The 14,541-nt window shown below is 37.4% G+C and overlaps 1 protein-coding gene across 1 annotated transcript in view; it reads right to left on the reverse strand.

Annotated features, from left to right (window-relative positions):
- Window positions 1-7,171, reverse strand: part of LOC130169941 (mucin-2-like) — a 38,216-nt gene extending 31,045 nt beyond the window's left edge. Inside the window, exons 1-9 of the mRNA XM_056377006.1 lie at window positions 7,086-7,171; window positions 6,503-6,544; window positions 6,158-6,416; window positions 4,838-4,952; window positions 3,689-3,773; window positions 2,602-2,708; window positions 1,509-1,719; window positions 1,258-1,383; window positions 1,039-1,156 (exon numbers count right to left, since the gene is read on the reverse strand). Of these exons, the coding sequence (XP_056232981.1) occupies window positions 1,039-1,156; window positions 1,258-1,383; window positions 1,509-1,719; window positions 2,602-2,708; window positions 3,689-3,773; window positions 4,838-4,952; window positions 6,158-6,416; window positions 6,503-6,544; window positions 7,086-7,161 (1,139 nt within the window). The 5' untranslated portion in view covers window positions 7,162-7,171. The remainder of the gene's footprint in view (window positions 1-1,038; window positions 1,157-1,257; window positions 1,384-1,508; window positions 1,720-2,601; window positions 2,709-3,688; window positions 3,774-4,837; window positions 4,953-6,157; window positions 6,417-6,502; window positions 6,545-7,085) is intronic.
- Window positions 7,172-14,541: the final 7,370 nt, after the last annotated feature.

Here is a 14,541-nt window from a genome sequence, read left to right on the forward strand (position 1 = left end):
ACAATATAATGTAAGACCCTCCTGTCTAACATCTGCACCTTCCACCAAGTCCCCAAGAAGGACCCACCTCCCTCCCCGTTACACCCTGATCACACATTAACACAGGGAAAAAGCTGGGAGCTGGATACAGTCGAGTAAAGTTTGCCTTTGTTGACTTTTACTTAATCAATACTGGGGCAAGCTGAACTGAAGACCTTAAACAGCAGTTTCAGTCAGGTCCAGGTCCAGACCCAGACCGATGTACAGCTGGCTTCATTTCAGCCAAAACAAATTATTTTTAGTTAACTGCCATTCACTGAATGTTTTACAAGAAACAAAGCAAACAAAAAGACAGAAACAAACAAACACAAAAATTCTCTGAGGGCATGTAGGTGAGGACTGAACGCTGTTGTGAAGTCATTTATGTGTTTATTCCCTTATGGCTGTTAAAACACATTGTACCTTGGAGGAATGAAGGAAACAACTTTAGTGAACAGTGAGAAAATGCAGGGATATGGCTCATACAACAAAATGTGTGGGTTTATCTTAAAGTAAACATTCACTGTACTTGTGTAAATAGACAACATTATGACAAATTAATAATTTGAACAAACTCTACATATGAGCAGACTGCTATTAATTAGTTAATATTCATTTTAATGCAAATATAAAAAAGGGTTGTGGTCACATATTTTAAAAATGTCTTTAGCCCATCCCATAACAGTGTCCTTAAATTAACACCACTAACATTTTAGTATCACACAAACAAGCTACAAATCAATTTTTTGAGATAATGATTGACAAGAAGTTGTTTTCCCCCACACATCATGACAGATTAAATAAAATGGAAATATGTAAACATTAATTTTATCCATTATCAAAAATTTTATCATGGATAAAATTAGGAATCAACTTCTGGTCAATTGAGTGAACAACATGTTGAGGTAAAAGAAACTTCAGAAAGCAATTAAAAAACAAATGCTTATTTGTGAATACTTTCACCCAGAGCAATTGTGTTTGTATTTGGTGTCTCAATAACCAGCATAGTTCTCATCTTACCAAGATCTACAGTTGTATGAGTACGACTCTCCGGACTTGTAGACTTTGCTGTTGTGTAGACATGGACACTCATTCAGTGCAATACAGCCAGTGTTACCGATGTCATCAAAGACCGTTCCTGTGGAGGTGAGGAGAGATAATATGTACTGTCATATTTTCTGTCTGTGCATGAGACACAGGTTGGGTTACGTATGTTTGCATATGACATATGTAGTGTACCGGCAGGGCAGCTGCAGCCATCATGGCAGTGGTTGTCACATGTCTGGCTGGCCTGAGGGTTGGAGCAGCTGTCAGGACATGAATTGCTACACTCTAAGAACTCCATGTTGTATGGACACTCCTTGTCTGTGGAGACAAACGCATGAGAAAACATGAGACAAATGACTCTGTCACCTGTGTGTAATTCAGAGCAAGAACATTCAAATAAACTGCATACACGTTTAATCATCTTTAGGTATTAGCACCCTTACGGCAAAAAGTTGTGTTCCTCCATTGTTGCGGCTTGCCACCTGCATGGACACACTGTCTGGAGAACTCTGAGATAGTTTTGCAGAGAACTAATTGGTCGTTGGCTTTAGAGTTACACATGTCAGCCATACAGGCTTTACTGAAGGAGTCCACGTCCAGAAGGATTTGGCAGCTGTTGAATAGAGCGCTGGAGAAAATCCGGTCACAGAATTCCTGACAAACAAACCAACAAAACAAAAATAAAATCAGTCAAACAGTCTTAAAAATAAATGTTGAAGTTCTAACAATCTTTATGATTTGATTTGATTTGTTTTGCTGTCATACTGTCTCTTACTTTGAAAACACACATGCAGGAAATTGATTGTATGGTGGTGTATAGCAAAGACAGGATAGCTGAAAATGTTTGATGAGCAATGCAACGCGTTCATTTTGATGAACTCGCTTGCATACAGGCTCCCATAGAGACTACACTCTTTCAAAACACGGTGGCCTTGAGTTTCACAGAAGTGAAATGTAAAGTCATTGCATTATGTTCTAACTCAGATTTTGATGTTCCACCTACAGTATTCAGCTACAACTATCGATTAATCACCCCTGACAACCAAATGACAAAGTAATCTCTCTCCTGTTATCTGGAGAGCGTCTGATAGGATACGCTGACTGGGCTGACAAAATAATTAAAAGCCATGATGATAAACTAGTATTCAAATCAAACAGACAGATTTTATGGGTTGGTTTACCCACCCTGCTTATCTACCAGACTTATTCTAAATTAATAATATATGGCTGTGTGTTAAAATTATATTATGTTTTTCGATATTTACAGTACATATACAGCCAGTTACATATCTGCTTTTAATAAATAGATCAAAATACAGTGTGGTCAGCAGAATTCATCGTAATGAAAAAGTGTAGTGTAAGTTTTCATTATGGAAAAAATGATCAAAGTGTAGAACCTGTCAAACGCTTAACAATCAAATTTCAAGTCAATATTAAATATTATTATTATATATTTTGTGTGTAGTGTTGCTCTGACATGAATTCATGAGGTGTTTAATGTAAACCTGCGGAGTATGATAAAGAGTGAAGAGTTACCTTGTTACCACAGCTCAGGACAGGCTTTAGCTCAGGCTCCTCACAGCTCTCCGTCGGCCCATTCACCTTGTAGGTCTCAGCATAGTCTGTCACAGACAGCAGAGCTCCTGCAGCACAGCGCGAGTCGGTCACACAACAGTGGTCATTGTGATCATTTAGCCCACTCAGCAGTTAAGTAAAAACTTGCAATGCAGTTTATCATTTTGCAATTTTGCAATAAACTGCGATGTTCAGTCAATGTTTGCTGTTTTTAAATGTTTTAGTGCAGATTTATTTGTTTGGTAAAAGTTAGCCTGTGCTGAAAATTCTTGCAGTAGTGACTAACTCCAGGAAGTTGAACCTTGTTTATGTTTTGTACCTTAAGGTCAAACTTTCAGGCACCTGCATAAATTAAAGGGTTAGTGTAATATTAGTTTATGTAAGTAGCTGTAAAGGGTTTGCTGAGTATAACACACATTGAACCTCCAGTATATTTGTTTTGCTTGATATAGCAGAAAAGCTACAAACATTTACTAACAATGGAGGGTTTGTGAACTCATGAAAACAGTAAATGAATTGCAAATTCCTGGAAGAATAGTTGCACTATTAAAATATTGTAGGCAACTTTAACAAGTATTTCACTCAGTAAAAATGAGATTTGATTTCTACCAGTCAGCAGAAAGTTTCGGATGACTCTCAAAACATCTTCAACTCTCCAACTACAGTTCAGTACATACATTGATCTGGAACTGACTTCCTGTTTCTTAATAATGCCTGAATTTAAAGAGGTGAAGAGAAAAAATATGACCTTGCTTAGGCCAATAAATAATGGGTCTATAATAGATCTTCAGAACAGGAACTAATTGTAACAACCTTTTTCTTATTTATTATTTATCTTTTTAACACCTATCTATCATCAAATCATCCCAAAGGAGTCAGATTCTTGAGAAGCTGATGTCATATATATATATATATATATATATATATATATATATTTATTTATAGACAGAGGCAGCATGTTGAATAGTGTTCACACAGCCTCACTGTATCACAATATCCTCACAGGCTGCAGTGTATTATCCCTCCATAATACTGAAAAGAATCTCACCGTCTTTCAACAAATCATTGGCTGTGCCATCAAAGTTTCCACACAGTCCACAGGTCTGGTCCTGGTATTTGTCATCTATTTCAATCTGTAAACACACACAAAACATACAGTAGTTATTGGCAAGATCAGCAAGATCAGAAGTAGGTTATTATTAATTCATGGTTTTTAAGATTTCAACACATTTTTAATAAAAATTTGAATTATGCCATTTTGTGCAATCCATCTGGGAATTTGAGTCATACTCAAATTCATTCTCTCTGAGGTTATATTTCATGGTGAGTATCACTTGTAAATCAGACTACAGCTTAATGCCATCAATTTCCATAATTCTTGAAGACACAAAATTTAGACGACATGCACAGCAACATGTATATATATATATAAGTCATGGATTGTATTTTGATTCTACAGACACCATAAAACAGAAGGTTCTGATTTTACTGAAAGCAAGCAAATCTCTTATTTAATTGCCCATCTTAAAAAGGAACATTTGAATGTATTGCTCCAGGCTCTGAGGAGTTGATACCTCCACATGGGGGGAGCAGCTTCAACTCTTTATTCAAAAATGGTATCATTGGCAATCAGTGGCAATCATATTACTGAAACTGTATGAAAGCATAGACTCATGCTTACAGCTAACGGTTTGCAAAAAACTGTGGCTGTAGTCACTTATATGAGCTGAGTGGACTGAACTACACTGTATGTTTTCATCAAACTTATCAAATATGCCACCCAGGTGCGGCATTGTGTCTCTTGTATATGGTTTTAAAAGCTTTGGGATAACAATAGAGTTCTGTGGCGAAGAGGGATAAGCTGTGTCTGACTGTGGCGACACAGACAATACTTGTTGTAAAGATAAGTTCAATATTGGTTTTGGTCTTTTCATGATAAGATAACATCAACCTTTTCCTTTAAACAAGTAAAATGGCTTGTGACTGAGAGTGTTTCTTTGTACATAAGCATACATATGCATGCATACATAACAAACATGTTAAGGAACAGGCTTATGCAGTTGAAGAGCACCAGATCCTGTTTAGTTGTTTACAGCAGGGTCACAAAGTGTAACTTTGTCTTTGTGTTTAGCCTGAAAATACACATAAACACAAAACTGAGGACAGACGCGTGCAAGTGTGAGGGTGTGGTTCATACATCCAGTGAGTCATCCCTGTTCCAGATAGCTATGATTCCCATCTTAGCTTCGACAGTGATACTAGACGTGGTCCCCTTCACAGTCACCCCAAATGTGACGAACGGCAGAGACACCCTGCAGCAAACACACACAGTTAGTATGAACATAAGCAGCAGCTGACACATGAATGAGTGATAGACAAAGTCATAACTGTCTTCTGTGAACGACAATAAGAAATTGTATAATGACAGAAAGTCTTAAGGAATTTAGCTCCCCTCCAAAAGGGGAAATAGAGCAACTGAGGGAAGTGGCTCAACACTACAGTCATCTCTGGCAGGCTCCAATCATCTGACTGATTCAGTAGCGCCAACAAAATGAGTACAATCTAGATAGCTTTGTCTTTTCTTGCCATTTGCCACTGCGGGAAGTATATAGTTCATTTATCAGAACTTTGTTCTCTCTGAAAGTCCTAATGATAGTGGCTATCAGTAAATGAAAAACCAAAGAAAGACTATCAAAAAGAAATAATAAATTATATATTGATGTCAAAACGTATCTCTCAACCACTAATCCTCAATTGTCTCACTGCATGACTGAGCACCAAACTAGATGATATCACATTTTATATTGGTAATAAATTACATACTAACATTGGTAATGAAAGGGCGTGCTATCAGCTAGCTAAACTGTAACTTAAAGTCAAAACTTAGACAAAATCTTACTGTAACATTCTTCCACATATGAACATGTGAAAATATATTGTAATGTTTACAATAACAGGTAAGTAGAATGTATAAATGTTTCAACCCCTGAGCTGTTGTTTTTACCTCTTTTGTGTGGGTTCAAGTCTTAATTAGGGGGGTCTGACCCCCCCTCAATCCACCCCAAAATTCAAATCTTGTTTATCTCTTATTTTACTGCTCCACTGGAGCACTGAGGGTTTTCTAACCAACTCAGGACGGGAAATTGAGGTATATCCTTTGTGACAGGCAGTCTGTCATAACTCATGATTTATTGGTTATTCTGGCAATGAATAACCAAATATCAGCATACCACCAATTTGCAATACAATTTACGTGATTCCTCATGACCTCATAGCCACTGCGGAGGTACCACATGGGGTAGACAGTTGGAAATCACTGATATATTTATTATAATGTAAAATGCTGTGGAATGGCTTCAAAAATTTTGCAGTAATGAAGTGACAGTTGTTGTTGTTGTGCATGGGCTAAAGGAGTTTAACACAAGGTCCACATACTAGACAGTGATAGGCAGACAATGAGATGTGGGTGAAAACTTTCAAGTTAAAGAATGAACTTTACAAGCTGAACTGAACTTACGTCCTGTCATTGACAATCACTGAGCTGCCGGACAGCTCTACCACAGACCCTTCCAGCTTCATTGTGATGCTGCTGATGGTGGGGATGTCGTTGACTACCTTGCGCCTCATCTGGATGTTAAAATTTTCATAGCTGCCCTTACACTGCGAGGCCAGGACATGGTTGCAGGTGGAGGCCAGCTGGAAAAAATCTCCATCAAAGGTCTTCCAGTGATAGTGTCCCCAAGTCGTGCACACTCGGCCGATGTGAGATGCATTAGCTACAACACAATAAACATATTACAACATGATTTTAAACTTATATAAAGAGTTACAAAAAGCTATTTTTAGGTATTTGTACCATTACCTGAACTCAGCGTCAGTGTGTTTGGAGAGGGAGTGAGGGTTACTGTAGTAAAGAGAAGAAATAATAATTTTTTGATTTAAAAGGGGAAAAAAAATATGCATCAGATGTTATGTATCAGCTTGTTCCGACACTTCATTGTTATATAATGATACATAGTGAAATCATCAAATGCAATATGCCGTAGACTATTCAATAAGATTATCTATTGAAGATACCTCATGCTGTATATATTCAGTATCTTTGGAAATATCCTCTATTGGGTTTAAACAATTCTTGGCAGCATAAGCATGAGTTTATGTGGATTATACCAGGTACCATTATGACTACATATAAAATATATAAAACAATACCTCTGGAGATTCTTATGATGATTTTCAGACAAATACAAAGGAAATGTAGAAGTTATCCAAATAAGACATAATAACATCTAAACTCAAACATATTAAGCATCTTTCCTTCACCATACACCAACATAAACTTCCGCTAAAAGAACAGCATCTCTCCAGGACCTCCTCCAATCCTCTTATAGTTTTTTTTCTTTGGTCTTTTTGGAGTGTTAAGCTGTAAGCAGTGCATCACTAACCAGTCTGAGTGAGTGAGCCAACCAGCAGCATCAGGTAGATGAGCCATATTGTGAATTGGAGTCCTGTAGTCCCCATGTTGGTCCTGAGGACTGACCAAGTATGATAGGCCTTACCTGGAGGAAGAATCCCTTTATAACCTGCCAGTCAAGGTGGAGCTACACTGAATCCTTCAGGTGAAAGGGAGAGAGAGAGAGAGAAAGAGAGAGAGAGAGAGAGAGAGAGAGAGAGAGAGAGAAAGAATGTGTATGTATGTGTGTATAAGGCAGTTCCACTACTCATCCCTCCTTCACCCTACATATGTTCAGTGTGGCCTGTGACATTTACATGTTAAATAAGGGCCTGACACTATTTACAAGGTAACTACTATCTGATGAACTACAGAACAGACAGGATGCTGTGATCTTTTTCTTATCAATACAAAAATGTCTGGCAGCAGGCTCTTAGTAAATCAGTGATTCAATGATTTCAACATGTCATGATGAGTTAAAAGGCTTATTAAGACAGAGCTTTCCTGTATTCACTTACTTAAAGGTTAAAAAAAGATCCTGTTTTTTGTTCAGTATCGAAAAAATCTATACTGGCTTGAAAAAATGTTCAATATTTAACCAAAACCTCCATCCAAACAACCTTAACCAACTGTTTTAGTTACTTAAACTGAATAGAACCAGGGAGGCTGGACAGCTCTGTGTGTCTGTTTATATTGCACAGTTTAAATGAAAACGGGAATGTTGCTAACATCCTTTAAAGCTTTAATAATCTGTTCATCTCATCATCACCCGCTATTTTTGCCCAAGGAGTATTTAAAGTTGTTAGGCTCGCTAGATATGAACTTTCTTGCCTTGAAAGCAGATGAGAGCAGTGACCAAAAACTGTAGTCAAGACAGGACAGTTTACAACAGCCTTCACAGTCTGTGCAGGCAGCAATCTGCAACCTCTGAGGCTGAAAAATGGAGCCAATGCAGAAGTGCCCAAAACTACAGTTCCTCTAATGACCACTAGAGTCTGGCTCCAACTGTGAGTCAATCCCTATAGACTCCCATTTTAAAATGTCCAACTTCACAGCAGAAATGAACATGTTTACATCCTAGTACAAAAACAGTTTTGGTCTCTATAACTAATGTCCTCCTTCATGACAACTGTTTATATAACTCACCTGTTTACATTTTTATTAAGGCTTAAAGTCCTACATAATTGATGGTGTGCTGCTTTGAGTGACAGGTGGGTGAGCGTATGATTGCCACAAACCAGCATTCACTGACACACAACCAACCTCATTTGCGATTTGTCCATTTGGATTAGACAGGATTAGGGGTGGAGTCAGGCACTGCCAAGATGGCGAGAGTGGAGCAGCTCACTCTGAGCTTCAAAACTGCTCATCCGAAACCTGTGGGTGATGTCACAGAGGCTATGTCCATCTTTATTTACAGTCCATGACAGGAAGTTACAGAAACACTCACATCCTGTTGGATCTGAGCTTGCTTTAATAAAAATGTTATCAGGCAACCCAATTGACCTGTGCTCAGTCTCCAGTGTTTTGTATTATTGATGTATGATTGATCATAACAGCATTAATGATTTAACCTTGGGCTAGCATTCTCATGTAAGGCAGCCATCACATCAGTTCTACACTGTATGTAAATCAGCAGGACAGAGTTTGCTCAGCACTTCTGAAACTAACGAAATTCAAAACGTGAATCACTGGTCAAAATACACGAGAGGAAAGAAAGACAAGAGAAAAAGTTTATTATTTACCTGTTACTTACATACTGTACTTAACATTGTTTTTAAAAAAAAGATTTTTCACATTCCACTTACTATTGAAGTATTAAGTGACACAAATTTTTAGTTTGGTCTTCATACTTCAAGGATAAAATTTGTAATTTTCATACTGTAGACTCAAATGATCATAGATTGCATGCAGGCTATGAGAACTATCTGTAAGTAAGATGTATGTATTCAGTCTCTCTGACTGATAAAAGTCACTATTGACCACACAATATTTATTCTGTTGATAGAATTAATCTTCATAGACCAAAATCTGTTGAATAAAATCAAAATTTCTCAGATTAAACACAAGGAAAGTTACCTATAAAGCTTCATGTTGGTTGAGCCAACATCTAAACCAATCAGAGAAGAGCCAGATGTTTCCCATCATACCCTGAGGTCATCACAATTGGTGGAGAACAACTCTCACACTGGCTCCAAAAACTATGATTGCGTTGATCCTATGACGTTATCATTGCATATGTTTGAATGACATCTGAGTAAATTTGGATTAAGTTGGACAGAAATCATGCATTGTGTGGTGATCCTTGGTGACTGATTTGTGCAGGTCTGGCTCATCTCAAATGAGTGTTCTGCTACAGTTATTAGGGCTCAGGAGATGCCACTGTGTCAGTTTTGGTGTTGTACTATATTAAAATTGTAAAAACCTGAAAAATGAACAGTTCTGGAACAAACTCCTGGACTAATGTTCTTATTGGTGCTCCAAGCCTCTCAGAGCTGCTGCTCATAGTGATAGATTAAGGGTTAAGGAGATTTATTTACACCTGATTCACTAGTACGTACTTCCTCCAAAATGTTCACACTGACAAAAGCTCTCACCTATTTTAATGTTACATAACTGCCAGTCATACAAATGGAAACTGGGCAGCAAACTCATGTAACCACTGTGTAACAAGGTTTAGTTTGCTTTACGTAGCTTAAATGTCAGCCTCCGTCAGTCACCACTGAGACTTGTTTTCCTGTGTGGGCTGTATGTGCTCACTGCTCAGACAATTTAGGACTTGGAGACCAGCTCTTGTACAAAATGCCTGTCCTCGACAGCTGCCATACATTCAGAACTGCAGTTCGTACCAGACTGTTGGGGTCTTCAGGGCTCGCCTGATTTGTTCATGTGTCACACCTGGAGCTTGTTAGCCTGCTGCAGCTTGGTTCATGGTTAAACAACTTTTAATACCTGTCAGTGATAATACTTGTACTAAAGTAAAATGCCTTTTGAATTTGTTTGTTAAGAGCTTTATCTGGAGAAGATAATGATGCATATTGCTTTACCTCTAATGTTGGGATTGAAGTGAACAAAAACAAAAAGACATCCAAAAAAAGCTCATTTGAGCAAGGACTCGGTCTTGTACAGAACAGAAGAACCTAAGCCTGAATTTTATCCCTGACAGCTACATATTTCTGTGTAATTTTCTTGTCCCTAATTTTTTCCTGGTCATTGACAGATTTCATATACATGCATGGAAAAATTTGTCTATGTGTGTTGTATCTGCAACCACACAGTTAATAAACTATTAGACTCTGAGCCTCTCTTTTGATTGGCTGACTCTTTTGTGAGTGATCGAATATAAATATAGCAAGTTTCAGGTAAACACTAAGAGAACCCAAATCCTGCAAGGTTGGATGTTGGGTCCAGGTATGTGGGGGACATAGCTGACAGTGGTGACTGTTTTGTATTATTACTGAAGTCCTGACGGACCTTTAATACAGTTCTCTTCAACTCTACCATAAATTCAACCCACAAACTCCTCATGGTGGTTGAGACCAGTGTCAAACCACCCATGAGTTCACTGACAAAACAAAGCTTGAAAGGTCACCAGCCAAGAGACTTTCTCCAACCCTTGGGGCTCCAATTTCACATGTGACATCAGGGTTTCTGATCTCTAACAGCCTGACATGATGTCATCTTTATCACTGTGTATTTTGTGATTTTCGATTAACCATTTTTTTGTATCATTAAAATAATGTGGTTTGCACTCACTACAGCTGCGGGGCATGGATGGATCACTGAGTGGTCCTACTTTGCATGAGGTGAACCAGAGCCCTCTGTGATTTCAGAGTTCTTGTTGGTGAGTCAGCGGGTTCAGGGCATCTTCTTAAAACCATGTCCACTTTTATAGGGTACAGAAAAGAAGCCATCATGAGACCTGCATGTGTGTTTGTCCTGATGTGATGGAATACGAAGGGGACTTTGCTATCCGTGTATTCATATGACCATACGAGTACGGACTATAAAGAGACTGTATGTTTCATACAATCCCATGCTTGACTCTTCTGTGCTTTAAATTATTATTAGACATGAAAATCTACATTTTGATAAATAAAATGACTTCCAGCCACCCAGCAGAGTGGATGAAAACACACTCAAGAATAAATTATCAGACACAAACAGCACTTTGACTGAATATCTAATCAATGGCTTATTCAATGTGTAAGACATGTCAATATGCAGCGGTCCACACCCATCACTCACTCAGCTATGGATAACACAATATGGCACATTGTTCAGATGAAAACACGACATGTTGCTCTAAGGAGGAGAAGGATTATTAGGTTTGTGTTGATGTCAGAGACCTGCGTAAATAAGCTGCATTGACTCAGCTCCCTCAGTCCAGGATATGCATCCTGTGGTGCATCTTTAATAAAAACTCTGCTTTGTTTTATCAACTACAGTGTTTGTGTTGTGTCATTAATGCCACATGTCATTAATTTAACTATGTCAAGACATAAAATGTCAAGTTGTTACGCAAGATGTTACAAAATAATTCAGATTCCTTCTTAGAAGTTGAATTCTTGCACAACAGTATGAAATGACGTCTGCTCAGAAGGTGTGATCTGTGTTAACTGTCCATTCAGATGGACTATTTTTTCATGAGAAATTTCACATTTCTTTTGTCAAACTGTCAAAGTTATTATGTTTTTAATGTACTTTATTACTTTCACTATGAATCATTTTTTGTTCTTCTTTCCAGAGGACCAGACAGTTGTGAAGACAAATACAATTAATCATTTTGAAACTCTAAATAGTTTATCCAACATGTAGAACAGGGGTCCTGCTTTATCCTGCTTTATTTTTTACCCCTGCAGCTACAGACGTAGCTGAAAAAAAGAAAAAACACACAATTTTCTCTAAAAAGATCGAGTTAAAGTTGATGTAGTAATTGGCAACCAAATTTCTCTATTCCATATTTAATACAACAGACATTGATTTTCATTGTTAAGTATTTTAAGTAATACCACAGATGAAAAAGATGAAAACAACATGGACAGAAATATTTGAACCTTGAACCTAATATTTTAAACACATTCTTTTAAGGTAACTCACTACAGTCAATCACCTTGTGGAGCTTTTAATGAGACTGCAGTCCTCAGCTGGTAGTTTGGTCCAGTCTTCTTCAGTAAATGATCCAGTTCTCTCAGGTCTGATGATTGCCTTCGAGTTTCAGATGTTTTCATTGATGTTCAGTTGGATTAAAATCAGGACTCATAACAGGCCACTTCAGAGCCCAGTGTTTTCTTCTCATCCATTCTTGGCTGCTTTTAGATGTATTGTTTTGGGTCATTAACCTGTTGAAGGAGCCATGACCTGGACATTCTGGTGCATTGTGGCTTATCAACATGCATTTTAGCAGTGGCCTCTTCCTGGGTCGTCTTCTATGGTGCAACTGGACACTGTAGTACATTCATCTTGGAGGTCAGTTTGTATCTGTTTTCAAGTTTTCCTTGGTTCTCATTTGACACATCCTTCTGTTCAATCCGGGGTCAATTTTCCTCTTGCAGCTTGGCTACGGTCCCATGAACCTTAAACCTCTTAATAATATTAGCAACTGTGGTCAGAGGAACATCGAGCTGTTTGGAGAAGGTCTTGGAGCCTTTACCTTGACCATGCCTGGCAAATATTTTCTTTCTTATCTCCTCAGAAACCTCTCCTCTCTCACACAATGATACCAAACAGCTCTGTGAGGACCTTTCTCCATTTAGTGGATGATTATAAGATTGAAGACACCTCACACTAATGGAAGATAATAGTCTATTGGAAATATCACTACAATCCAGCTATTTATTAGCACTTCTAAGGGGTATGAATAATTTTCTCTCATTTTCTAATTGTAGAGCGGCTCAAAGCAAAGACAGAGCAGAGTCACTGGAGATGTCACAGATGCCTCAAGGCTTTCCATCAGCGACAGCAAACATATTTACTTTTCGCTTATTTTGGTTTGTAACCCTTACTGCTTTGGACCAGATGAAAACATCCAGAGTCATTGGCTCTTTGCAAAACCTTTCTATCTGGCTGTTCATCTTTGGTCTCATGTGAACCAGTATCAGCAGGAATGTGATGTTTTGTCTTGGTTACTTTATATTATTGGTTGTTTGTTTGTTTGTTTTTAACATGGTTTCTGTTCTTTTAAACTGGATCTTATATGTTGTTTTTTTTGCATGATGTGTCACTTGAATGTAACTTTCATATTCACATTGCATTATCTACATAGTTCATGTAGACATTATTATCATTATATACATTATTCATATTCATATTGTTGTAACAGTGATAATTGGGATGGGGATTCTTGAAGGCACTCTATAGTAACTAAAGTACTGGATACTTAAATAAAAATTAAATGGCAGACAGTAAATGTAGTGCACTAAAATGGAGTGATTTCAGAGGGGCCTTGGTCTTTGTGGGATTTGTTGCTGACAGGATATAGAACAGTGTGAGTCTTATCATTTACCACTGCTATATAAGTGAACCAGTCCAGTCTTCTAGTTCACTTTTGACCCATGATTATTTTAAAAGCCTTAATCAGTAGATGTTGTTTACACTTGGTTCTGATTTCTTAATTTATCAACAGCAGACTAGTGGCAGCTCATCATCCTTTTATGACATTTTATATATGTCAATTTATATTTCGATGAAGACTTAATGATCTTTAAGTGATGTGAGTCTGATTGATGTGAAGTGGAACATTTTGTCTCTGGGTTCAAAAGTCCAACATGTACCTCATACGTCAACATACATTCAGGTTTTTGGTAATCTGAACAGTCCTGGATTCCTTGTTAGTATATTTAATATAGATAGCAGATTGACACAAACATGTCTGTGAGACAAAGTTGCTCTTGTTGCAAGATTAATGTCATCAGAATACAGGACCACTGAGTGCAAACCAGCTGCTTTTACATTCATCCAGCAAATGCGAAACCAAAGTAACTGGTAATAAATAAATGTGACTGGCAGAGAAGGAGGTCGGGATGAAATTATTGTCCATACAGAAATGGAATGTATGACATATATGATACTGTATCAAGACTGATGTTGCCATATATATCACCTATAAAGAGATATATTGTTATCACATATATACATCCTATGTATATATGAAGATAGAAGAAACATTAAATACCCATAGTAAAATTTGTACATGTACATATATTAGAAATATCTATAGGATTAATTTCTATATGGTATAACATGTTATAATAATATATATTTAATTTATATATGCATGTTTATTAAAACAACATACCAATAAAAATTCTACAGGTTTATATACGTTGTTCTTATTAATTTCTCATTAATTTATGTCCCTATATTAAGAGCGATGTTGCTGTATATGTCTCCTATAAGGGGATAAATTGTTATCAAATATAAACATATGAAGATATAAGTTCATAAAA

This window comes from Seriola aureovittata, chromosome 1, assembly GCF_021018895.1.
Source record: "Seriola aureovittata isolate HTS-2021-v1 ecotype China chromosome 1, ASM2101889v1, whole genome shotgun sequence".
NCBI lineage: Eukaryota > Metazoa > Chordata > Actinopteri > Carangiformes > Carangidae > Seriola > Seriola aureovittata.